This window comes from Felis catus, chromosome C1 (genome assembly GCF_018350175.1).
Source record: "Felis catus isolate Fca126 chromosome C1, F.catus_Fca126_mat1.0, whole genome shotgun sequence".
Lineage (NCBI taxonomy): Eukaryota > Metazoa > Chordata > Mammalia > Carnivora > Felidae > Felis > Felis catus.
Window position 1 is genome coordinate 173,116,256 of NC_058375.1, and position 27,084 is coordinate 173,143,339.

Sequence of the window (27,084 nt, forward strand, 5' to 3'; positions counted from 1 at the left end):
TGTAATTTAACAGTAGTAACTAATCCAAACATTTAGCAATTACAATGATAATAATAGCTAAAACGTATTCACTGTTGGCCAAGCCCTGTGCTAAACCAGAAGGAAGGGAAAATGAGGAAATTTGGGACACATAAGATATAAAGATGAATAAAACATAATCAATTCTCTTGAGGACTCATTGCCTAATAGGACAGAGAGACTCAAAAATGTTATCACAAGAAAATGATGTTCTCAAAATCAAAGAGAACTGTGTTTAATTAAGCTGTAGGCTGGATTGGAATAGGTTACATTGTATTTCCCTGAAATAGACTGAATGACTCTAAACTTTGTAAAACCAACCATTGAATGGATTACTATGCCTTTAAACAAAATATGGAATACTAGAAAGGGAACAATTTTGTACACTGCTACATATTGAACTCAATTTTAAACTAGTTAAATTTGAGATCCCTATAGAAAGTATTCCAGGAGGTTGTTAATACATATTTTCCTGAGACAATTTTCATGTGAGATTAGGGGATAAAAGAGAGAAAAACTATATTAATTTGGTTGATTGAGAGTGACAAAATTTCTTTTATAAGTGCAGTTACTAATGAATGTTTTTCTCCTTAATGTACCATGTAGAAAGATGGAGTAACCAGAAAATCAAATACTTCTGATGATAGAGGTGAGAAAATGAAAAACAGTCATACTTGTTATATTGTTAATTTCATAATCATGACTATATATATATATATATACAGTTTCATAATCATGACTATATATATATAATATATATACACACTATATATATATATATATATATATATATATATATATATATACACAGTTTTTCAATTTGTTTTGCCGATTATAACAATCATGGTTATTTTGGATAATAAAAAAATGGTAAAAAAAAATGTTTATGAATATAGATATAATTAGCTCACATGTCAGTGCTTGCTTGATGAGTATGGCTTTTGAACTTTGCTAAGTATGGAAAAGTTAGGGTCCCTGCTGTGGCTGTTTATAGTGATGGAGTACATTACTCACATATGTGACTCAGTAAGTTACAGTACAGAGAACTGTCTCTGGAAGGGCCCCACACTCCACTGCCATCAATTCTCCATAAACAATACATTGTATTTCTCATTTCCCCTTCAGTAGACTATACAATAGCTAAATTTCCCCATACCTTGTTAGATTTCTGCAAGGCACTAAAAATACTCATATGCATATCCTACATATACATAAAGAAAATATTAGGCACCTCCATTCAGTAGCCAATGATCACTTCAAATTCTATAGAATATCAAACTCATCATCTTCCTGATCCTTCTTCTGTTTCACCTAGGCACAAAATGTTAATTATTCTTTGACTCTTCTTTATTGTATTTTGCATCCCAAGGTTGCTACTTTCTTTCTAATCTACCCCCTTAATTTCTTTTGCCCTTTCCTCTCTTTTCATTCCCACAGCTTCTACCTTGTTTTTTTCATCCTTGGCTATTTCAGTACCTTCCCCCATTCTCCTCCTCCTCTTTTTAATCCCCATAAATATTGCTGTGAAAGCAATCTTCCTAAAACACAGCTCCGGTTATTCCCTTATCCAAGTAGTGAGTGGTTTTTGATTGCAGACTGAATTAAAAGAAAGCAGTTAATTCTGGCAGTGGTCTGTGTTTAATTATAGGGACTAAGCTAGCATAATATTAAATTAATTAGGATCAGAGGTTAAGGGTTTCAGACTTGTCTCTAAAGGCAATAATGAACCATTTGAAATTTGTAGCCAGTGAACACTAAAAACAGGTCATGTAATTCCTGGAGATACTTCTTTACTTCAAATAAACCCCTGATTGTGGTAATTCAATGATTGTTGCAGCTCAGCAGAGGGAACATTGGATCAAATCTATTCATCAGCATTCACCCTTGTTCCAGAAATATGATCTTCTCATATGTAAAATTAATCTCTTCTTTCTCTAGGAGCTGTAAACATCTCAACTCAAAATTCAATTATTTCAGCTCAAACTTCACCCACAAGAAATTGTCCAAGATCTTCACAGTCTTACTTGGATCCTCCAAAAAATAAGGTATATAATATTTCTTTTTGCCCCAAAGGCAAGTAGAATTAATGAAGTACATTCTTATGATCAGCATGAGTATAAAAATTTTCATTCATGAAGTGGCCATACAAAACAGCTTCATTCCCTGAAATTAATCATACCATAACAAAATTTTAACATCCCTACGATAATCTTCCTAAATATAGGCTACAACATTGTAGTTCACAGTGCATACCTGCAGCCTTCAGAGGAAGTATTAATTTGGCTTTCTTTGGTTGGGCTTCTACTAATACAGATGGACTGTTCAGAGGTAGTCATATTCTCTCTCCCCTTTGTTTTTGACTAGCCATCAGTTACCTGCTTTTGGAAAGTTACCATCATAAATTCAAGGTGTGTCTTCTGATATACATTACATTTTTTTTGTGAGTTACCAACTGGTTTTAGGAGTCAAAACCACATCCCATTACCAGCACAGTGTTAACTGCTTCACCTGTACTGAAGAGTTAACTTGGTTTGAAAATGGAAATTAACTGTTTTTCCCAAATGAATTTGTACTTGAATAGGGTAGGAAGTGGCATCATTTTCTGTTTCTTATAATGCATAATAATTGACAAACTACACATAACTTCTAAGATGTATGTTTACCATAAAATGCTTTTCTATAGTGCAGTTTTGTTACAAACATTTTACAGTTCAGCATTTTACTATGTCAATATCCACTTTAAGTATGCTAAGAGTCAAAAAAGAAATTTCTTAACAACTTTGACATTTAAAATTCTCAGATTGCCTAACAGATTCCAAAGGCCATGTCTTTTACTAAAAACAAACAAACAAAAACTCCTGTAAAAACAACCTAAAGTTTATTACTGACCTTTTTTGGTTAATGTGCATATTATTAAATTTGCCATCCATATTGATCTCAAATGAGTACCAAATGTCCACAAATTCCTACTTTATTATGAGGAAAAGCCTGACTGTTTTATTATGCTAAGTATTACACTCTGTTTCCAACATGTTATACGTAGCCTACCACTGTCATAAAATATATTTTTTGTGACCTATGTTCAGCTCTCAGATCTGGTGGGCAAAAAAAGAAGCCTGTTTCACTTGATTTACCTCCTTGAGCAGATTGAGTTCTTGAGCAAGTCTAGAGAACCACATCCCTCTGTAATCAGAGAACCTGTTATCTGCTTTCCACCTCTAAAACTTTTATTGTAGCTTTGTCAAAAAAGCACAATGAGGTGCCTGGGTGGCTCAGTTGGTTAGTCGTCTGACTTCAGATCAGGTCATGATCCCGTATTTGTGAGTTCAAGCCCCGTGTTTGGCTCTGTGTTGACAGCTTGGACCTGGAGCCTGCTTCAGATTCTGTGTCTCCCTCTCTCTGCCCCTCCCCAACTTGCACTCTGTCTTCTCTCTCAAAAAAAAAAAAAAATACTTAAAACATCTTTTTAAAAAGCACACCTATTCTTTTATCCCACTGAGTTGATTAACATATTTATCAATCAGTGTATTCCAAAGATAGTTCATTTTAGGATGCTAGTGAATATCACTGTCAGAAAAGAGTTAAAGCAGGCTTGAGACTTGTGTCTTTAGAAGGGCCTGTTTACAAGGTTACCCCTTTGGCTAGCATTGGGAAGTTGACTTTTCCCAATCCTGAAGTAATATGGAACTTTCCGTAGCTGAATGGATGGTGCACTGTACTGCAAATAATGTGATTTTTGCTGAACATCTGATTTCCTTTTAAGAGGCTGGAATTTTGATATGCACTAAGGCACAGGGTGTCCTCATGACCAGCCTTCAATAAAAACCTTTGAGTGCCGAGTTTCTAATGGATTTCCCATGATAAAAACATTGTACATGTTACTGAATTTTTTTTTAATTGCTGGAGAAAAGAGCATGCACAGAGAAGGGAGAGAGCATAAGAAAAACTGCGCATGGAGTTTTCAAGACTCGGCCTGCGCCTTTTCCCCTTTCTTTATCCTTTAGTGTATTCTTTTACTATAATAAATCTTAGACGTGAGTACAACTATATTCTGAATCCCATGAGCCTTAGAAAATCACCAAATGTGTGGGCAGTCTTGTGTATCTCCCATGATACAACTATGAACTTTTAAAGTGTAAATATCACAAAATGTGTGCAGTTCTTAAAAACTGGCATTTAGGGGAAATTCTCAGAATCTTAAATTTCTGTATTTTAAATATATAAATAATAGTTGATGTTCAAATCATGGAGGGGGAAATCTTTTGAGGATGTTTGTTTTGTTGTTTGGATTATATAGAAGGAGATAAATGCTGAATGGAATGAACGATCAAACAAGAGATCAAGCTACTTCTGTGAATCAGGTAAACATCAGTAACAGCTACTGAGTAAGTTATGAGATCTATTAATTCATTCTTTTAACTAACATTTATTGAAGTCCTACTTCATGCCTGGTATGGTGCTACATATTCCTGGAATGTTTGGTACAAATTACTGGAAAAATATTTAACCTCTCCCTGGCTCTCTTAGTAAGAAAAACAATTTTTAAACTACAGATTCAATTAAATCTGAAACTATTCATATTTTCTGTCTCTCTTATCCATATAAATTTTCAAACTTCTTGGCAGAAAGTTACCATATGTCCTATCCATATGGATTAGATTATTGAAAGGCAGTGTAGCATAATGCGTAGGAACATATAATCTGACCCAAATATTTAAGTTGAATCCACACTCCAACACTTAAAATTTATGTTTGGGCAAGTTACTTAACTTCTCTGTTCTTTGTTTTTTTCCAACTATAACATGAGAATGTTACCTAACACAAGTTACCTAACACAAGTTCGCTGACCACCGCTGGAAAGATCAATAATCAAGAGAGGAGTTTTGATTGGAAAGGAATTTGAGCTTTATTCAGGAGGCTGGCAACCTGGAGAGAGATGTACTCTTGTCCAAGGTTTTTGCTTGGTCAAAAGATTTTTAAAGGGGTTTAATCAGTTAAGGTAAATGCAGTGGTCTGTGACATTTCTGGATTACCTTGCACACTCGATGGCACCAGTTATCTCAGAGCTTGGAGGTTGTTCAAGTTCTAGTTCCTTAGTGCCCAGGATGAGGGCTGTGCAAGAAGGTCCAGTTCCTTGGTATCCAGGGGTTGTGCAAGATTACTCTGTTCTTTCTGCATAGGAGGGCAAGTTCTACTGATGTGCAAAGGGAGGACAATAAAGTTATTTGTGTGACCTTGCAAAAGAAAAATATTTTGCTAAAAGATTGCTGGGCCAATCAAAAAGCTAAAGTGGCTTCAAACAGACTTCTGGCCTCTGTGGCCTGGGAACGTTCAGGTCCTTCATTTCCCCCATGGCCAGTGGTCTGTAAATCTCAAAGAAAGTAAATTAGTTCTGCTACAGATCGAGGGTCAGGAAGCAAGGAGTGTGTTAACTTGAAGCAAGTTAACCCTTAGGACTGGCTGGAGTATTGTTACAAGAACAGGAATTGTACATCATTCATACAATTCCTATGGCAATTCAATAAGTTAATATTTGTAGAAGTGCTTAGAACAGTGTGTGGCACTTGATTTGTGATATGTAAGATTTTGAAATGTACTGCAAAACTTTATATGCAATATTTTCATTTTTTTTCTAATTCATATCTATATTCTAATTGTCTTATTTTGTATTTGTGAATTCATCTTAAAATTTTAAGTATATTGGATTTCTAGGTTCCCTTTTGTTATTTATTTCCAATTTAATTGCTTTGCAGGCTGAGATCATGGCCTTATTGTACCAGCTTTTTCTTTTTTTTTTTTTGTTTATTTTTTTTGAGAGAGAGAGAGAGACAGAGCATGAACAGGGGAGGGGCAGAGAGAGAGGGAGACACAGAAGCTGAAACAGGCTCCAGGCTCTAGGCTGTCAGCACAGAGCCCGACGCGGGGCTTGAACTCACAGACCGTGAGATCATGACCTGAGCTGAAGTCAGCCGCTTAACCAACCAAGCCACCCAGGCGCCCCTGTACCAGCTTTTTCAAATATCTGCAGGATTTCTTTACTGGCTTAGCACATGTGATTAGTTTTTAAGAGTTGTATATGGTTGAAAACAATAAATATCAATTTGGTAGTACCATGTTCTAAATATTTCCATTCAATCAAGATGTTTAATTGTGTAGTTCAAAAAAATCTATATACTTACTTTTATTTACTCTGTTCTAAAAATCATTGGAATTGGACATCTGTGTGGTTCAGTAGGTTAAGTGTCCAACCCTTGATCTAGGTTAGTTATTAGGCACATCAAGAACTATCCTGATGAATTGAGGGGTTTTTTTTAAGCTTTTATTTAAATTCCAGTTAGTTAACATACAGTGTAATATTAGTTTCAGGTGTAGAATTGAGTTTTTTATTATTGTGTATGGTTTTTACCAGAAGTGATGCTTTTTGTCTCAAATTTAGTAGGTCTGATACTAATATAGCAACATTAGCTTTCAGTCTTAGTATATTTTATGGATAGATGTGGCTTTTGTAAACACTCTATCCCTGCATCTTGTTTCATTTTTATTGAGTCTTAGAATTTGACTTTTAACTGAATGTAAGCCACTTACATTTTGTTAATTACAACCTTTGGAAGATTTTTACTGCCATATTGGTGTTTTGCTTTGTTCTGCTTTTTGATATTTTGTTTTAATTTTTCCTTTCTTGCTTTCTTTCAGAGTATTAAATTTGCTCTGATATTCTCTTTTAATTTATTAAACTTATTTTTTAATCCAGTTTTCCCTCTACAGTTTTAGGAATTGTATGCTGTGTATATTCCTTTTGACAATTACCTTTGAGTTTTAACAAGTATACTTAAAGTAAAAGTCAAAGTTAGAATAACTTACTTCTAAATCACTATCTCAAATTTAACCAGTTATTTAGTTTTGATTTTTATTACCATCTAAATTAAAATTCTGTTTTTATACATCCAGGTTTTTTTTATATTTTTCCATGTTTACCAATATTTTTTTGTTGCTGTTCATCATTCCTTTTTGCATTTTGTCCTTTACAGAATCACTTTCATTCTTCCTAAAGTAAATCCATTCTTCAGAAATGTCATTAGTGAATGTATTTTGGGAATAAATCCTCAGATTTTATTTGATAAAACTCTCCTTATTTTACCCATGTTCTGGGATATAATTATGGCTGGATATACAAGTTATTAAGAACAGTTATTTTTCTCTTAGCACTTTGAAGATATTGTTTTACTTAAATGTTCTACTTTTTCTGTACTTAATAATTCTTGTGTAAGTGATTCTTCCCCTCCCCTCCATACACACCTCAGTCTGCTTTTAAGGTCTTGCCTTTGTTTTTCATTAGTATCACCATAGTGAACAGGTCTGGACAAGTTTCAGCTATTTTTCTCTCCTATATTGCTTCTCTCCACTTTATTATTTTCTTCTAAAACTCCAGGTATATATATGTTAGATATCTTCTTTTTCTTCTACATCCTTTAACAATTATCATATTTTCCATCTCTCTGGTGCTGCATTCTGGTTAATTTCTTCCAATTTGTCCTCCAAATCACCAATTCTTTCTTCAGTTTATCTAATTTACTATTTTATCAATTCCATGCACTTTGAAATTTTTCTGGTTAAACATTATATATATATATATATATATATATATATATATATATATATATCTGAGTAGATATTTTTCAAATTTGACTTGACTTTTTTGATAGGTTCTTGTCCCATTCCTGTATTTTCCAATTCCATCTTTATATATTTTAACAGATAAAATTCACTTTTTAAATATTCTATATCTAGTAATTCAAATATTTTAAAACATTGATGTCTATGCCTAATGCTATTTTTTCTGCAGTCATGGTGTTTCTTCATATTTGTGTGTGTGTGTGTGTGTGTGTGTGTGTGTGTGTGTGTGTGTACAGGGCATTATTATATATGTGAGCTCATTTTTTAAATTTATTATTATGTTTTAAATGTTTATTTATTTTGAGAGATAGCAAGCATGAGCAGAGGAGGGGCAGAGAGAAAGAGAGAGAATCCCAGGCAGGGCTGAAACTCAGGAACTGTGAGATCATGACCTGAGCTGAAATCAAGAATCAGCTGTTAACCAACTGAGCCACGCAGGTGCTCCATGAGCTCACTTTTAAATTTTATTATTTATTTTTGAGGAAGACAGAGAGAGTGCATGCAGGGAAGGGGCAGAGGGAAAGAAGGAATCTCAAGCAGGCTCAGCATTGTCCACACAGAGACGGACATGGGGCTCAAACTCATGAAACTGAAATCACAACCTGAGCCGAAATCGAGTCAGACACTTAACCGACTGAGCCACTCAGGTGTCCCTGTCTGTGAGCTCATATCTGGCAGAAATGTATCATTGGGAATTCCATATTTGGATAGTATATATTGCTCTATAGAATCAAATTAGACACATTAAATATGTATACTTCTTTGATCACCAGTTATGGTTCAATAAAGCAGTTAAAATTTTACCATATGCTTCTGGTAGGCATCTGGGAGAGATATCAATACAGATTTATTTTAATTTTTATGGAATATACAGTATATTTGAACCTCAAAGTTATATAAGAATTAATCATCACAGATTATCTCTTAAGAGATATTTTTGGGGCACCCGAGTGGCTCAGTAGGTTAAGTGACTGACTTCGGCTCAGGTCATAATCTCACAGCTTATGGGGTCGAGCCCCGCATCGTGCTCTGTGCTGACAGCTGGGAGCCTGGAGTCAGCTTCAGATTCTGTGTCTCCCTCTCTCTGCCCCTCCCCTGCTTGCGCGCTCTCTCTCTCTCTCTCTCTCTCCCTCTCTCAAAAATAAAATAAACATTAAAAAATTTTTAAAAAAAGAGAGACTTTTATTTTTTCCTCTTCCTTTATCCAAGGCTGAAGCCAAGACATAATTTATTTGTGCTGCTACCTCTGTGGCATGAGTTTACGTTTAAAGACATCTCTTCTACCAAGGGTATAGCTCTTTGGGATCCAGTACATTTTTAGAGGCTCTTAGTTTTGATTCTCCACCTTGTTTGCAGGTATTGCCGAGTCTCATAAGGAAGGCATCAGCTTTAACACTTGCTTACCCTTCTAGATTTGTGCTACCCCAAATTTTTTGTTTGATTGTTTTTAAGAGGTTGGTTTCAATGTTTTATATAGAATTTTAGGCAATTTTTTTAAATTTGTAACTCCCACATATTAATGGAAACCACAGAAAAGGTTTTTTTGTTTGTTTGTTTTCTATTTTGTTTTTAAAATAGTACTGTCTTCACACTTAATTTCCCAGTTACTCTTAATTCCAGTTACTTCTCCAAACCTAGCATACACAAAAACATACCCACAAAAACAAACCCCAAAAAGGTTCATGAGATTTAAATAAGACTTTTTCATGCACATGATTAGTACCTATTGATTACTCATTTATTAGAAGAAACAAGAGTTACCATTTAAGCTTGACTTTGAACTGGTTCTACTTACTGATAATAGTTTCTGAAATCAGGGCATCCTTTTTGTCTACATCTTTTATTCATTTGGTTTTTTTGCATAGTTGACATATACCAATCCAGCATGCCTGTAGAGATGTACTGCACAGACTTCCTATATCACTTACATATAAAGTATTTACTAAAACCCAGTAATAGAATCATGCTGGATTATGTACAAAGCAAGTTAGCTAATATTCAAGCAGGAGGAGATTAATGGCAGATAAACCAATGAATAAATGGTGAGGAGCATATTAATCAAATAATGCATTCAACAAATAAATGTTACACTATACTGTGTGTTAAGTGCTGAGGATATAGTGGTAAATTTATGTCATAGGAAGACAGAAGAGTAAACATTTAATTATGATATAACATAATGAGTTTTATAATAGAAACATGTGTAGAATGCTTTAGGAGCACTGAAGAAAGATATTTATTTACTTAGGCAAGGGTTTCTAGTGGAATTAACACAAACTGAATGAAGCCTAAAAGACGAGAAGTTAAAAGAAGGCGTAGGGTGCTTGAGACAAAGGAAATGGCAAAAACAAAGGCCCAGAGGCATGTTACTCAGTAAACTATGTTATTCTGTGTCTCTAGACTATAGAACATACATGAATATATAGAGGCTAACCAGAGTAGACACTACAGAGGTAAGTAAGAACATCAGATTGTATGGTATATTTTATGTCTTACTAAGGAATTTGGACTTCATTGTGGAGAGTGTCTGGAGGCTTTTAAACAAAACAGTCCGAGAGAATAAAGATCTACTAGAGGATATTAATTTCCACTTTACAAGTTTCTGGGGAAGAATACAAACTAATTACAATTTTCTTTTTCTAATAATTAGGACCTCAGGTTCATGCCAGATCCAAGGGTACTTTCCCTTGTCGTATTTTCACAAATACGTAAGTATCTAAGAAAATTAGTGTATAATTATAAATTAATACTTTAATAATCACATGAGTGCTATTCAAAAGCAAATGATTACATGTAACCTTCTAGGAGTTCTACTGAAAACTTCTGTCTTTTGCAAACTCTCAGCACTAAACGTAAACTGTAAAGCAGACAAAGCCAATGTTCTTCCTGTTCCTTTTTCTGTTTCCTTATCCCCAGTGTGGTTCTACACTTCCACTATATTCAGAGCCTTCGTGCACCTTTCAAGTATATCCTACATTAACTCCCCCACTACAGGAGATTTCCAGGATAAACCTGTTTCTTTGCTTTTATTCCCTTTGAAGCATTTGCCATTTCTTGGCTTTTTGAGATTGTTGGCTTCCTAAGGATGGTAAATTAGTTTATTCCCAAGTATTAGCTTCATCAGTTATTCTTCTCCTAAAGGGTATTTGCAGTATAATCCCAAATAATAACCACTAACATTGGAAATTGCAAGTCTCTGGAGAAGAAATTTTGGCGGCCTGGGGGATTTCTATTCCTCAAACTCTGGTGGTCACCTATTCTGTTAGTGGTTATGTACGATCTTCTCAACTTTAGAAGGAAAACTATTATTTTAGGCCCGTATCATCACCTTTTTAAAAAAGTAGTATGCCAAAAAATGTCTAGCATATACTTTAGAAACCAAATCACTATGAAAATGGTTGGGTAAAGTTAAGTGATGTATGGCAATAGAGGGTGTCAAAATATTCAGATCAAGCTTCCTTGGAGGAAGGATCTTGATTTTAGGACTGATGTCAGTCTGACTGACTTACTGAGACTTCATAGGATATGTAGCACTGTAATAGATGCAGGAGGAAGAAAACTGACTAGTCAGTTTAAAGCAATAGTATGGAGTGGAGGAATGATGATCATGTTTATATAATTACCATTTTTATTTTATTGAATAAATACATTTTTATTTATTGAAAATACAAATACCTCTTCATTAAAAAGTTTGCAGGAGGTTCATAAATCTTAATTTTTGCCTTCTTATTTTCCCCACCCAAGATTACAGAACTACAGAATCATTTGAATCTTTCATAGTAAATATTTCGGCTACTCTTTCATTAAAAATCTTAGCTTGGCTAAGACGACTAACTCAGTGCATGGCCTGGAGCTTCTTTACCAGTTCCTCCCAAATTGACAGGAATACTTACGGCTGCATTACCCAGCCTAACCTCAGGTCAGAATACAGATAAAACACAACTAAAGATACTTTCTGGTCTGACTACGCCCATCCATCATACACATATCACATTCCTCTTGTTCTTTTTTTTTTTAATTTTTTAAAATGTTTATTTATGTTTGAGAGGTGGGGTGGAGCAGAAAGAGAGGGAGACACAGAATCCAAAGCAGGCTTCAGGCTCTGAGCTGTGAGCACAGAGCCTGATGCAGTGCTTGAAACCATGAACCATGAGATCATGACCTGAGCCGAAGTCAGACGCCTAATTGACTGAGCCACCCAGGTGTTCCATACATTCCTCTTGTTCTGATTTAACTCGATTTTGTAAGACTTTACTATGGAACCATTATATCTGATCTACTGTCCACCTCCTCTCCCCTCCCTTTCTTCTATTGTTTAGTTCTAGTTTTTTCTAATGTCAATACAAAAGGCACAGAAAATTTTTATAAAATAGACATGGAAATTCAGGACCAAGAGAACGAAGACAAAGCAAAAATGTTTACCCCACGATAGCGGGGGGTGGGGGGCGGTAAACAGAGTTGCAATAATTGTGTACTGCACTTTGATAATGAGTAAGTTTTGCATTATTGGAATGGAAGATGTAAGGGGTAACAGAGTGAAGAAAGCAATAAGTCTGCAGTTGTGCGGACTGTGGTCAGGAATTTGTAGTTTATTTAATGGGTGGCACTCTGATGGTTTGGAGGGGGAAGTAATGGTCACATTAGTATGCATGATAGACAACTCTGGCAGAATTATATAAGAAAAATTGAAGGCAAGAAACCAGGAACCAGTTCTCAAAGTCCATTAGTGGCATGCACTAATTTTGTATTAGACAGTAGGCCTAGATCCAAAAGACTTTAAATGGGAATTTATTTATCAAACATTTATTGAGAAGCTTCTATGTTCAAAACATAATGCTAAATGTTAGGCAGATACCACAATGAAGAAAACCATGCCCCTGTGTTTGGCAGGTGTTGCTTTTCAAGGATATCATGGAGCTGGAGAAAGGGGATAGAAATAGGGCAAGTTAAAATAGCACAGAGCTCACTGTTTTTATCTAGATCAACCATTTTTCTTAAACATTTTCTGGCATGCTGAAAGCCTTTGGTTAATTTTCAGAGTTCAGAAAACTGAAAAAAAAAAGACAATTAATTACTATGAAATTGTAATTTTTTGCCAGTTTTTCATTACTTTTATAGAGGAGTAGATTTTAGAGCTTCTTACTCTGCCTTTTTCACCAATGTCATCCTTTATCTGGTTATTAAAATTGTTTGAAGTGTTCTTCATAAAACTTTATGTTATTTGGTTAATTTTATTCTTAGGTCTTTGCTGTTTGTTTGGATCCATATACAGACCTTTGGGACAGAAAGCCTGTTGGAGAGTTATTAGTAAATAGGTTGGACTCCTTGAGTTCTATTTGGTCTCTACAGTATAATGTGAAGGGAACAGAAAAATGAATCTGGGAGAGCTAACTTGCAAAATATCTAAAAGAAGAAAACTATGCTTAGGTTGACCTGAGAAATCAGATCCTGAAGAAATAAAGAAGGCCAAAAGACATGTCACTGACATCAGCTTTCATTCTCCACGTTCCATACTGCAAAAAAGGTTTTAGTCTAAGTATGGTTTTTACCAAGCCCAATTTCTGACCTGAAACCAATGAAGGTGTTCTTTGGGGTGTTTTTTTTTGGTGTTTTTTTTGGGGGGTGAGGATGGGAGGGTTGGTTTGAATTTGGTTTTTGTTTTTTCTGCCAAGATTTAGGATGTAATTCCCAGTCTTGCTGTCTCTCATTGAATTTCAGACTTCAGGAAAAATTGAATTTTATAATGGATAGTACAGGCCTTCAAAACTGGAAAGGGGATGTCAATTTTCTTTTAAGAAAGTAGGAAGAGGGCCTATGTTGAAATATATGAGAATATCATATACCTGAATATAAGCAAAGAGCCCATGTTGAAATTTATGAAAGTATCATATGGTCTTAGAGCTTGTTTTATTAATGACTTGTTTTTCCTCTAATTTTAATTATTGTTATTTTACTTGTTATAATTCAGAAACTGTGTTTTCTATTTCATTAGTGTGTGATGATAAATAATTCTAATTAGAAAACATGGTAGAATATTTTCATATATAGAAAAGGTCTACATCTAAGTTGGTATTCCATGGCTAGAAACTAATTATTTTAACACGTAGTTATTGAATAATTATTCACATATTCCCTTCCTGCTGTTTGATGAGAGCATAGAGTTGTCAGAAAGGTCTTCTCAAATACCTTGCCACCTTATGGTGCCTTTTAGTGAACAGAAAGGACAAGTCCCCTTCTCTTTCCAATTCTGTGTCTTCCTCCAGAGAGCCACAAAGCAGGCATGGCAAAGGAGGGTCAGAAGTAGAATTTTTAGATAGATGTATTTTTTATGCATCAGCTACAATTTTATACCTTCAAGCAATAAAGTATGTGGGCCAGTATCAAAGGAGCAGGATAAATTGGAGAGAGGGGGAGGAGGTGACAAAAAATAAAGCTCATTCTTCCTTTTGAATTTCTATAGAAAAACTCTCAGATATAAAGATAAGAAGCAGGTGATTAATGATTAGAAATTTTGGAAAAAGTTATATCAATTCTTGACCCTAGACAATAACTAAATGCTCAACCTTTCTTGACTTTACAGAGAACAGAGCTTCTTACAAAATTGCTGGCAAGAAAAAGTATGTATCATTGATGAACAGCATATTAATCATACTTTCTAATGTGTCATAATAGAAAAAAAAACTGTGAATAAAATAATGAGGAATCACCTATTGATATTAATGTCTTCCTCTGCCTTTCTTTAAAGTTTACTTTCAGTTAATTCTTAAATTGTTCAGTGATCTAAAGTTCTTATCAAAAGATAATGTTGGCCCTTCAGAGAGAAGTTTCATGGGTATAGAAGTGTGTGGAATGACATTAAAGGACGTAGCCATCATGACAGCAACAAATACCACAAACCTATTTTATCATGGGAAACCATTAGGTGACATGGCTTTGCAAACTTGGCTGGTAAGCTGGGATGCCTGGGTCTAGCTCTAGACATTTTAGTAAGAAGTGGCCTGGTCACCATAGAATGTCACATAAAAAGGTACCTTGTCACCTATGAGTTGAGACTTGGAATAGGCAGATAATATGGTCCAATTTACAAAGCCCTAGTCTGGAACTAGTCAGACCACTCAAGAAATAGAAAGGGGTTGGAGAACAACACATACTCTGACATACTTTTTCCCATGGACACTTGCTCAAGTCATAGAGTGTGTAGCAAATATAAAAGCTTTGATTCAAGGGAATATTTCTTAGTTTAACATTAAAATGGAAAGCAAATGAAAACTAGGTTTTAATTCCTATACTTCACTACTTAGAAAACTTTTGGAATATCTCTCTTTCATATATAAAATTTAGAAACTCTTTCTCACACCTAGCCTAAGAATAATAATGTAGATTTTTAAAAAGTTATTCCTGGTAATAAAGTTTGAAAACAAAAGTAGTGTATATAGAATGTCTTAGTTTATTATGTATTGCAGTGGATTATAACAATTACTTTTTCTGTTAAAATTTATATTTTATTTTAAAAATGTTTGATTTAGGATGTCATTATATAAAACAAGTATTATACAATATATTCCTTCATCCAAAATATGTTTTCAAATCACTAGCCATTGTACAATAAGTGAAAAAAATATATTGGAAGACTCATGAATTAGAATAAGATAGAATTGCTCTCCCTAGGGTGCCTCTAAATACTCTCCCAATATATCAGGAGAGAGTATGTTGTATAGATGTTAAATTTTATTTGAATGTTGCCCTGAAATATGAATACTTCCATGCTAACTTAAGGTAATATGTTGGGTATCAGCAGCCTCTTTACAGAAATCATACTAGCCTTCCAGACTTTGAGGTCAATTACTTATGTTTATAGCCTTTATGTCTTAAGAGTAATAACAATTTAAAAGCAGATTACTCATTTATTATAGGCAAAAGAATTTTTGCAAGCTCAAATTTATTTTCAGGAAATAAGTCGTGGTTGATAGAATTCTACACATGCATTCTATTTCTGCTTTTGGTCCAGTGTAATCTGTGACGCCACCATTAACTACTAAGAAAATGGTTACCCAAATCTGGTCCTTGGGTTTATATTTCTGGCTCAAAATGAGGAATTCAATTTCTCTACCCTTTTCCTCTCCTGACTCTTTCAGACCCCAGTCTAGTGGAGCCCTTTTTTTTCTATCTAATTTTTTCTTTCATTGCATCATCTTTTCTCAGCCTTCCTACCTAAAATAGTTTGCATTGATACTCTCATTCAATGCAAAGTGATTCAGTCTCCATAAGCATTTCCTTTTGTTGCTATCAAATAATTCTTAACGTTAGCTGCAGTCATTTCCATACATATATATAAATCACAGATTCACCTCTGCAGCAGAGAATAGGAAGGAGAGATGGCTTATTTTCATCCTTACATCTTAGCTAGACAGACAGATGCCCCTGAAAGCACCCAAATGTTTTGACCACATCTGTTTTGAGAAATACTTTGTTGTAAATAATCTGGTATATTACTAAATAATATTTCTGGGTTGTAGACACTGTTTCTTCTTGCCAACGCTTGCAGACGCATTGTTATGTAGCTAGACAGCAGTTTGGTGAGTTTTTTTTCTATTTCATCAAAAAGTCATTTATTTCAGCAATGAATGCTGGGAAAAAACAATAAAAAACTTCTGAGGGAATGTGAATCAAATGAAAACCTACAAAAAATATTTTACTACAGTACAGAATAAGTCGATTTGAAATTAATCTGATATTCTAAATAAATTCATTATATTCTCTTATGATAGTATCCAGCTATGCACTGTTCTATATAAAAAATTAAATGTTACCCTCTGTCCCAGAATGGAATAAGTTATTAAATGATTTTCTCTTCATTCTTCTTGCCTCATTTCCAGGTAACTTCTGAAGAACTGAATAGTATAATTCAGAATGTAATGACCTGGGTTGTAGCTACAGTGACCAGTATATTATACCCAGCCATCACGAAATACGAAGAAAGGTTCCGGAATAAAGCATACCCAGGGTCTTCTGACTCCATCCTCTCTTCAGAGAGTTCAAGTTTCTGTAGCACATGCAGTGGAGAGCTTACATACAGAAGCTACGCATCTGCTACTACTAAAACATTTCAGCAAGAGCCCTGTGCCTTTGAGGTTGACGTCTCAATAAGGCAACCAACCACACCTTTAAAACCACCTTCTGCTCACATCGAAAGAACATCTGTGGGAGAAACATGCCACGTGAAAGGGCCAGCTGTAACATCAGAACTCAAATATGATAAAACCAGTATGGTATATGCAAATCCTAAGCTCAGAACTTGTAAATCGGATAGCCACCTTTTAACATCATTTGAAACAGGCACAAAAAAATCTAAGGATGCTACTACTGAAACAGATGGCTTAGAGAGTCTACTTGTTCCTGATCAAAAAGCAAAAGCCATGGATGAAATGAAGAATTTGAAGAATGTTTTTGTTAACTTTAAATGCCACTTAAAAGGGGAAACTGAATTGATTTTGGAAAGCATTTTTCAAGAAATAATGTCTGATTTAACACAGGCCATTCCCTCTATTTCTTCTGTTACTGCTGAAGTTTTTGTGGACCAAAGTGAACCTGAAAAGGGAGACTTGCTTTACAATGTTGATATCTGCTCAACAGCCTCAGAGATAGTGGAGAATATGCTCGAGAAGCTACAGTCTGCAGTTGAGAAAAAATGTGTTGAGATATTTTCACAAGAAGATCTGTCAGTTGACATTAAGCCGGGCTTAATACCCAGTAGAGAATACCTCAGTCCATCAAATGGAAAACCTTTAAAAGCTTCACTGCCTTTTAATGTGGAACCCATGTGTGACATTGCAGAGGATATGGTACATGCCATTTTAGAAAAGCTGATGACTGTTGCATCTTGTAAGCGAAATGAACTGCCTCATCTTGAAGATGCAGTTGAACTTTCCGATCAGCAACCTGTGACAGACCCAACATACATGTCCCTCAAAAGAGCCGACAAAAAGAAATGTAGTCCTGAACCTGATGCTGCTAATTTAATTGTTAAAGATGAAATAAAAAGTTTAATGTCAAATATTTTTTCCCAGTCCTCTTTGGTCGGCTATATAGAGGAAGCAATCAGCACTATACTAGGATACATACAATCTGAACTTAATGACGAGAGACTTATTGCATCTGAAGAAACAGTAATATTCCTTCAGCTTCTTGATGATATTGTCACTCAACTACATCAGGAGCCAGGAAAAGGAGATGTTAAACAATGTAGACACTCTAGACTAAGAAGTCCTTCTGACGCTGAAGGAAAGTACAGACTTACTGGCACTAGATTATCAAATGGTCCTATGTCTAGAAGACCATTTCCACCTGTTAATGTTCCTGGCATGGTCCTTTATTCTGAAGATGATAATGAAGAAATAGACAGAATTGTGAAAAATGTGCTTGATTCATCTTTTAAAGATGAAAAGCCAAAATCTTGGGAACAAATTCCTGAGAATTGGTTTAAAAAAGGAAACACTTGCTTTGAATACAAAAGGAATAGCAAACCACTTAAAGGAGCTACTTCTCGAAGAAACAAAGTTGCATTTTGCGATGAGGGATTAAAGACTGGGCTACCATCTTTTAATAATAAAGAAATTGTGAAGGAAAAACCCTGTCTGAATAGAGACAGTTTGATTTTCAGCCAAGATGAAAAGCATCACATACAAAAGGCTTCAGAAAACATAGTTAAAAGTATTTTAACAGAAATGCTCAAGGACCTATCTTCTGATCACTTAGACAGTAAAAGTGGCAAAGCAGCTTCTTCTGTTCTTGTTTCAAAAAAATCTCAAGGACTGTCACATCAAGAATGGATGGACAAGATGTTCTCCATGTCAGAAATTGGTGCAGTGGCTCAAGAAATAACAGACGCTGTGTTAAATATACTCCATAAGGCCTTAAGCTGCATTTCAAATACCACCGAAGGTTCCATTTCATCATCAGTTCAAACTTCTCTAGATAGTTCTGATACTCCTCACATGGTCAAAGAAGCACCAAATAAAAAGCCATTAAAAATATGGCTTGACAGTGAAAAGAAAGTGAAATATTTGTCTTCATTCAGTGTAGATACTGTGAGGCCTTCTCTATTAAAATCTGAAAAAAGTGAACCTCAACCCATAGATGACATTGCCGATAAGATCATTAATACAATTGTTAAAAAGCTGAAGTTATTCATTTGTCAGAAATTGCAGATGGTCTTCAAACCTTCAGTTGTGAGGCAATCTTCATTACAATCTCAACTTAGTACTTACACAACTAAAGTGGTAAACATTGTTTTGCGTGCTATCCAGAATGAACTAGAACTCAGTAACAGAACCCTAAATCATAGGGAAATAGACCCTGCCAAATTGCTTACAGGTAAAGGATTTTTTGCTGACACTGATAAATTAGAATCTCTTGTCTCAAATCTCAATGATGACCTTATGGAATCTCCGTTATTAACTTGTATTTGTGAAATGTTATCTAGTGGACATTCAGATCAAAGCAATATTTCACTCCCTTCAGACCAGCCAAAGCCTGCAACTTCCTATGGATCTGACGATGTTGATGAACAAGACATTTTGCCAAGTGGGCAGGATAAAAAATCTTTTCACAAATGTTTGGCTACTCCCTGTGCTCTCCATAGTGTTGTAAATACAAAAGATCTCAAAGGCAATGCCAGATTGCGAGTGTTAGACAGTATTGGAGAAATACTATATGAAATGTTATGTAAGCTCATAGGAGCCCATCCTCACCATCAGCCACCTTGTGGTAGTAAACAAGGCAGAGAAGAGAATGAAAATCCTCAAATGGCTCCTGCATTGAAGTCTAATATTCAGATCATTTCCAAAACAATTTTGGAATACATCCTTGCAAAATTATGCAGTTTTGATACGGATACCAGTTTTGTAAGTTCTGGATTTAAAGCTGTCTCAGAGTCTCAATCTCTTGATATCGACAGCCTATCATTTGCTTCAATTATTAAGGAAATGGCCAAATGCACTGACATGATCTCCAGCATAGTTTCCAGGATGATTCAGGAGGGTAATAAAGAGGTGACAAAAAGCACAACAAAAACCATGGCTTCGGTGACTTCCAAAACAGGAAAAACAAAAGAAATGCATCCAAATGAACTGAAAAATGTAGCTTCAGATATTCTTAATATGGTTTTTGCTAAACTGGAAAGGTTTGCTAATGGAAATTTAGAAACTCTGGGTTGTGTTAATGATGGAAATGAAAAAAGCAATAAGATCGACTTGGAATGTGAAAGTCCCAGTATTTTCACAGACACACATGAAGAACTATTGCAGTCTGCTTTATACATGAATGCAAAAAAGATATCAAGTACTATTTTGAAAGCTATTCAAACAGAATTAAATATGAACTCATTAGATTTAAGGACAAGTGTAAATACCCTACCACCTGAGAAACAAGTGCTTAAGAATATAGTCAATTTAATTTTAGATGCAGTGTCCTCAGATATGTTTAATGAAACTGAATCTGAAGAGGGAGTCACTAAAACTTATCAATACAGGCCAACCTATGGAAATTTTCTTCCTGGAGGTGCTGAATCAGATTCATTTCCTGAAGATGCCTCACATACAGAGAAAGAATTCACTGTGGAGAGAACATTATTAAGAGAAGAAACTAAATCAGATTCTCTTAAACAGTGGGTTCTAGAGAGAGCCTTAAGCAAAATTGAAGTGAAACTCAAAGAACCACAGAAATCTCCAGTCGTTCCCATTATAAGAAACATTTTGAATGAAATTTTCCACAGTGCGTTGGTCAATCAGTTAAACGTGCTTTCTCTATCCCACTCTCATTTAAGTGGCATCCCTCCCAACACTGATGAGCCAATTCCTCAAACATCTGTTCAATTTATAGATAAAATAGATAAAATGATGGGTCCTTTAGTGTCTGAAGCAGATGTAATCATAGTGGCAGATGATGTTGTTAGAACTGTATTTCATAAGCTTTATGCAGCTGCCATGCCAGAAAGAAACACAGGTGAAAATAGGTATAAAACCATCACCTTTAGAGCAAATGTTTCTTTACGTGAACACACCAATGGAGGGAAGTCTTCTGTTACTGTGCTAGACAAGAACCCTTGTACTCCTAAGTCCAGATTCAGTGTTGACAAACAGGCTAAAGTAAATGTAGTTGAAGATATTGTACAGGCAATATTAACAAATTTAGAAACTTTTGCTACTTCCAAAGTAAAATCTCTCTTTTGTCCGAAAATCAACTTCACAGTGCCAGTGGCTTTGGATAAAAATGCATTAAGCAAAGCATTATCAGTCAAAGATTTGTATTCTGAAGACCAATTTTCCCCTTGCTCAGTGGATCGTATTACCTCAGAAAAGACCAACTCAGTGTGCCAACTCTCCTTAAATAAATTAAATACGTATGCAACAGAAGTGGCTAAAAAAATTTTACAAGGAATCAAACATGGGTTAGATAAAGAAAGGGGAAGAAGTCCTTTCTTAACACATAACATTGTGGTTTCTGAAAATATTGCAAGTCAAATTGTTAACACAGTGTTAGATATTGTGTCATCTAAAGGAAAATGTGATGAAAACAATTCTGAGGAAGAGATTAATTCAGATCAACAAGAAGGTATTATTGAAAAGCTGTTTAATAAGACTGAATATAGAAGAGTACTTCAGTTTCAAATACAAGATACCATTGAAGGTATCTTATGTGATATTTGTGAAAAAACACTGTATCAGAATAATCTACCTTGTGCCACATCCACTCGGAAATGTAGCATAGCTAGAAAACATTCTGGAGCAAACTCTGAGATATTCACTGAGGATGCAAATAAGATTATCCCAAAACTTTCAGTGCCTAAATCAGATGTCATTTTGATATCTAATGATATAGTGGATATTGTTCTTCATAATCTCAGTTCTATTGTCATGCTTAGCATAAATGCAATGAATCTTACTTCTGCAAAATTGCCCCTGACTGTTTGTGACATATCTTCAAAAGTAGAGTGTCAACAGCCTCCTCTTATGGGGTCAAAAAGTGAAAGACAAACAGAGCATTGGCCATCCTCAAGAAATCTGGAATCAGCTTATGCTGATGATTGTCAGATAACAATAGAGAAAGAAGACAATAAATCTGCTCCTGACCCATGTGAGGAAAATGCCAACTTCATTACTAAAATTATTTTCAATAGGTTAGAAGCTTTTGCCACAGAAAGAATAGATTCACTAATTATTCTTGCTTTCCAGCCTAAAGAAGAGTCATTTGATAGCCTGGAACTGGAAAATTATAAACAAGATGATAGCATCTTTCATGAATCAAGCCAAGTGGAATCAAATGTCCTGAAAATATCCACTAAAACTATCCTCAGCCAAGAACTCACAGATTCCACTTTTGCAAGGTACAGAGAAAATCTTGAGTCCCCAATTCATCTATCACAAGCTACTCTTAAGGAATATGCTGATATCATTGCCAGTGCCACTTTGAAACTTATTAAAAATGACTTAGATTTAGAAATCCAAAAGATGTATCCATATCCAAACAACATTTTATTCCAAGAAAACATCATTGTGAGTGGAATTGTGAACAGTATCTTAGAGAGTTTATATGATAAAAGATCTGCAAAGGAAATTAGTGTTTACTCAAAAGACAATCCTCAATTATTTTCACAACTAACTGTATCAAATGAAATATTGCTAGGACAAAGAGAGCAAGAGAAAAATAAACTATCTCAGTTTTCAAAATATCCTTTAGAACAAAACCAAATGGCATTGGAAAAAGAAAGCCAGAATATTTTTTTGGAAGAAATATTTATGAGAAATGGAAAATCAAAACAAAAAGAAAAGGCTGCACTGCTCAGTGCAGTGGAAGAAGTGTTAACTACAGTTCATCAAAGAATAATGGAAATCATAGGCCATTTGCAGCCATTTAATGAAATCCCCCACTTTGTATCTAATTCTAAAATTAAAACGTCAGACATAACACAAAAAAACTTTCAATCACAGATTAACAGCGTAACAAATAACATAGTCGAAAGTGTTTTGGGGAAAATGTACTCTATAGTTACATCTTTAAATGAAAGTAATAAAAAAGAAGCATCTGACAACAACGATACCTTGTCTAAGAAAGCAGCATGCATCAAAGAAACTAAACAAGTAGGAAAAGGGTGTAATCCCACCAGATGTGTGATACCGCCGGTTTATCCTTATGCAGGCAGTCAAAATGTCTCTCTATTAGAAAACAATTTTTTTCAATATTCACCATTGCAAGTGGGGAAAGATTTAGTCCAAATAGTTCTTAATAAGATCATAAATTTTGCCTCAACTCATCTAGAAGAGACCTTGTCCCCTGAAAGTTGTTCTGATGAGTTGCAACCTCTAAAGCTACACAGTTCTAAAGTGGGCTCTAAGGGCAGCCCTAAACCAGATTTTAAAACAAGTTTAAAAGCAAAATCAAAAGTTACTCCTTTGCCTAAATTTAAAACAAAATCACACCTAGGACCTAGTGGTTCTAAGGTCAAGATCAAGACCAAGTTAGGTCCTAGAGAGAAGACTCCAAAAGGCAATCAGTCCAAGGCTACCACTGGGCTGCCACACACCCAATCAACAGGTGATGCCCAAAACTTACTGGAAATGAAACTGCCCACTTCAGAACTAAAAATGTATGCCAAAGATATAGTAAGTAATATCCTGGAAACAATTGTGAAAGAATTTGAAAAGATGAAGCAAACTAGAGCAATGATAAATGTTAAAGCTTTACCATTCGATCAAATCATGGCAGCAAATAAAATAGTTAACACAGTTTTGCAAGGATTATATGCTACAAGTAACCGCAACGTGACTTCTCCAATCAAATGCTCACATGTGGATGATCTCAGACTTACACAGGGGAATTCAGATGCAGAGTATATTGCCAAACAACAAGCATGTTTTTACTTGGAAAATGTTTCTTCACAGCTAGAACAGATTTTTCCTAAAGAAGGTGTATTTAAAAAATTGTTTGACAAATGGCAAGCAGAATCAAATGATATGGAAAATGAAAAGTATACACTAATGACGATAGCTGAAAATGTGCTGACTGAAATCCCAATAAAAACAAAAGAATTAGAACACTCTCTTTCACTTTTAAATTTGCCACATCTTAAGGATTGCGAAAGCAGGTTCTATAATCATTTTAAAGGAACCTCTACTAGAGTTGAAGACACCAAAGCACAAATTAATATGTTTGGAAGGGAAATTATTGAAATGCTGTTTGAAAAATTACAGCTCTGTTTTTTGTCCCAGGTGCCCTCTCCAGGTAGGCAAGAAACTCTAGCAAGTAGAAAAAAGCATATTAGTACTAAAAGTAAATATGATTTGCCAATCAAGGACATCCTCGGCAGTGTACCGATATCTAACACAAAGACAATAAACCAAATTTCTCTGGGATCTAGCAACCAAATTGTTAGAGAAATTATAGAAAGGGTTTTAAACATTTTAGAGTCATTTGTAGATTTGCAGTTTAAATATATCTCTAAATATGAGTTTTCGGAAATAGTGAAAATGCCTATAGAAAACTTTTTCCCTATCCAACAGAGGCTATTAAGCAAAAACATGCTGCCAAAATTACAACCATTGAAAAAGTTTTCTGATGAACCCAATTCAAATACTATTATTTCCAAGGAAAACATACAGAATACCCTTCTACAGGTTCACTCATTCCATTCAGAATTATTTACATATGCTGTTAATATTGTCAGTGACATGCTTGGTATAATTAAGAACAAGCTAGATAAAGAAATAAGCCAAGTGGAACCATCTTTAGTTAGTACATTGAAAGAGACTGTTACAGCAAGTGAGATCATTGGCACACTAATGGACCAGTGCACTCATATCAATAACCTTCCAAAGGAAAGTTTGTTCCAAGGAAAAGAAAATACCTATATTGTTAATCAAGTTGAATTGGCAACCAATATGAAAATTCCCATGTCAAAGTTAAAGGAAGTTACTTTGGGAAATAATCCTTCACAAATCAGTGTACCTAGTTTTGTGTGTTATCCAGAGGAAAATACGAAAAAAAGGCATAAGCCTTCATCGAACTTACCCTCATATGCCAGACCCTCTGTAGAAGGTACAATTAAAAGCTCAGAGCCAATGGAAATGCTTGATTCAGAAAATATAACATCATGTTCTAGAAACCCAGTAAAAGACTACAGCCCGAGGGAATCAAACTTTGGCCTTTTTGACCAAACCATGAAAGGAATCAGCTCTCTCCCTGAAGGAAGTGTCTTACAAAAACTGTTTAATAAAGCAAATGAATCCACAGAAGCAGCATTAAAACAAGTCATGTCATTCATAGAAATAGAAAAAGGTGAAAATCCGAGAGTATTTCATTATGAAACTCTAAAACCAGTTGAGCCAAACCAAATTCACACAACTGTATCTCCACTCAAAATATGTTTAGCTGCAGAAAATATTGTCAGTACTGTGCTATCAAGCTATGGTTTTCCAAGTCAACCACGCATTAATGAAAACATGGAAACAATGAAACCATTTTTCATATCAAAGCAAAACTCTGTGTCTATAATATCCGGACAAAATAATGAGGAAAAAAGTCTGCTTAGAATGTGTGATAAAAAAAACAGCTGTATACCTGAAGAAGAAAATAAAAAACCTAAAGCCAGTAGAGGAGATTTTTCTTTATTGCAAAAATGGGAAAGTAAGAGATACCCAAAGATAAAGACCCTGAAGGAAGTTAAAGTCATCACTTTTGCTGATCACGAGCTGGGTCCAAATGAAATTCATTTGGTAGCAAGACATATCACCACATCTGTGGTCACATATTTCAAGAACTTTGAAACTAGAGGTAAGCAAGAAACAACCTACTTTAAAAGTTGGTATAATTCAGAAAAAAATAGATATGTATAAAAGCTCTTCTATCCAAGAAGCTGCATTTATTGTTTTTCTAAAAATAGCCTTGGAGGTGGAGTATTTAATTACTTAATATATCAGGATACAAAAAAAAAAAAACAAAAGAAGGAAAGAAAAAAAGTTTAACATACACCTGGCTTGAATCTGAACAAGTAAGTCTATTGCTGTTTTCCATATATGCAGATGAGAAAAAAAATGGGATTATTTTAAAGGAGGGGATTTGGGTTGATTATGAGATACAAGTTCCAAAGCGTTTTTAAAGTTGTTTTTTTTTTTTGCATGACTTCTTTATACCCATACCAAATACACAGTTAATTGATTGAAGGTTAGCAATTTCTCTTTCCAAGGTGTACAGTTGAATTCTTTGCCATTATTAGTCATTATTTATAAGGACAGAGGTATTACCAATCTTGTTTTGTTTGTATTCCACTATTCTTACAATCCTTAAAGTCTAAACATATGTTCACAAAGTTATTTTTACTTCTTTTCTAAGAGGTTAAATCATATGTAATAGCCATTTTTGCATCTCAAAACCTATTGATTATTGGAAATTTCATAAAATTTAATATAATAATACTAAAATGTCCCTGAACTGGATCAATAATTGCAATAATTAGTTGCTGTAATATCAGTTCATATACATCACTTGCCAATCATTTTAATAGGAGAACACATACTACCAGTCCTACCCACCTGCATAGGGAGATCATTTCTCATCCTTAAAACTGAAATTCTTTTTTTTTTATTTTTTTAAAACATTTTTTACTTATTTTTGAGAGACAGAGAGAGAGTGCAAACAGGGGAGGGGCAGAGAAAAAGGGAGACACAGAATCCAAAGCAGGCTCCAGGTTCTGAGCTGTCAGCACTGAGCCCAACGTGGGGCTCAAACCCATGAACCATAAGATCATGACCTGAGCCAAAGTCGGTCACTTAACTGACAAAGCCACCCAGGTGCCCCAAAACTGGCATTCTTTCAAGATGGATAGTTGTGTGTCTGCAATTTCAAGCTCATAAACAGACTTTCTCCAAACATAGCCTAACTAAATTTAGAGACTAATAAAGGGGGAAAAAAAAAAGAGAAGATTCATGAATTCATCCCATTGGTATTTGTCCCTTTCTATCAAATCTATTCTCTATTTCCAGACATGTTCAAGGCCTTCCAGTGATTTTACTCCTGCTCCTTCTTCTCCTTAGAATACTCTTTTTCCTCATTCCCTTCATCTCAATATGACCAAATCCTGTCTAGCAGTCAAAGCCAGGCTTAAAGCTTCCATCTCCACAGAGTGTTGCCTGACTTTACATGCAGATATATAATAGATGATTACATTTGGAGGATATTTTGAGGAAATAATAGTGTGTTTTTCTGGCTGCCACTTCCAAGAAGCTGGCCATCCTAAGTAGGTATATGATTTTCAATAAATACTCTGTTGAATAGAAAAAAAAAGAGTAGAGTTATGACAAACTATAATCGAGGGGTTACAGTTCTGCTGACATTGCAACC

The 27,084-nt window shown here is 34.9% G+C and overlaps 1 protein-coding gene across 6 annotated transcripts in view; it reads left to right on the forward strand.

Moving 5' to 3' along the window:
• The window catches only part of FSIP2 (fibrous sheath interacting protein 2), a 95,356-nt gene that overhangs the window by 23,726 nt on the left and 44,546 nt on the right, over window positions 1–27,084 (forward strand). For 5 of the 6 annotated variants that reach the window (XM_023259535.2, XM_045034114.1, XM_045034111.1 and 2 more), the window contains 6 exons: window positions 625–667; window positions 1,957–2,063; window positions 4,316–4,379; window positions 10,343–10,400; window positions 14,273–14,309; window positions 16,569–25,518. In XM_023259535.2, coding sequence (XP_023115303.2) covers window positions 625–667; window positions 1,957–2,063; window positions 4,316–4,379; window positions 10,343–10,400; window positions 14,273–14,309; window positions 16,569–25,518 — 9,259 coding nt within the window. Of the gene's footprint in view, window positions 1–624; window positions 668–1,956; window positions 2,064–4,315; window positions 4,380–10,342; window positions 10,401–14,272; window positions 14,310–16,208; window positions 16,269–16,568; window positions 25,519–27,084 lie in introns of those variants that run through there. The other variant, XM_045034115.1, reaches the window with a different exon arrangement.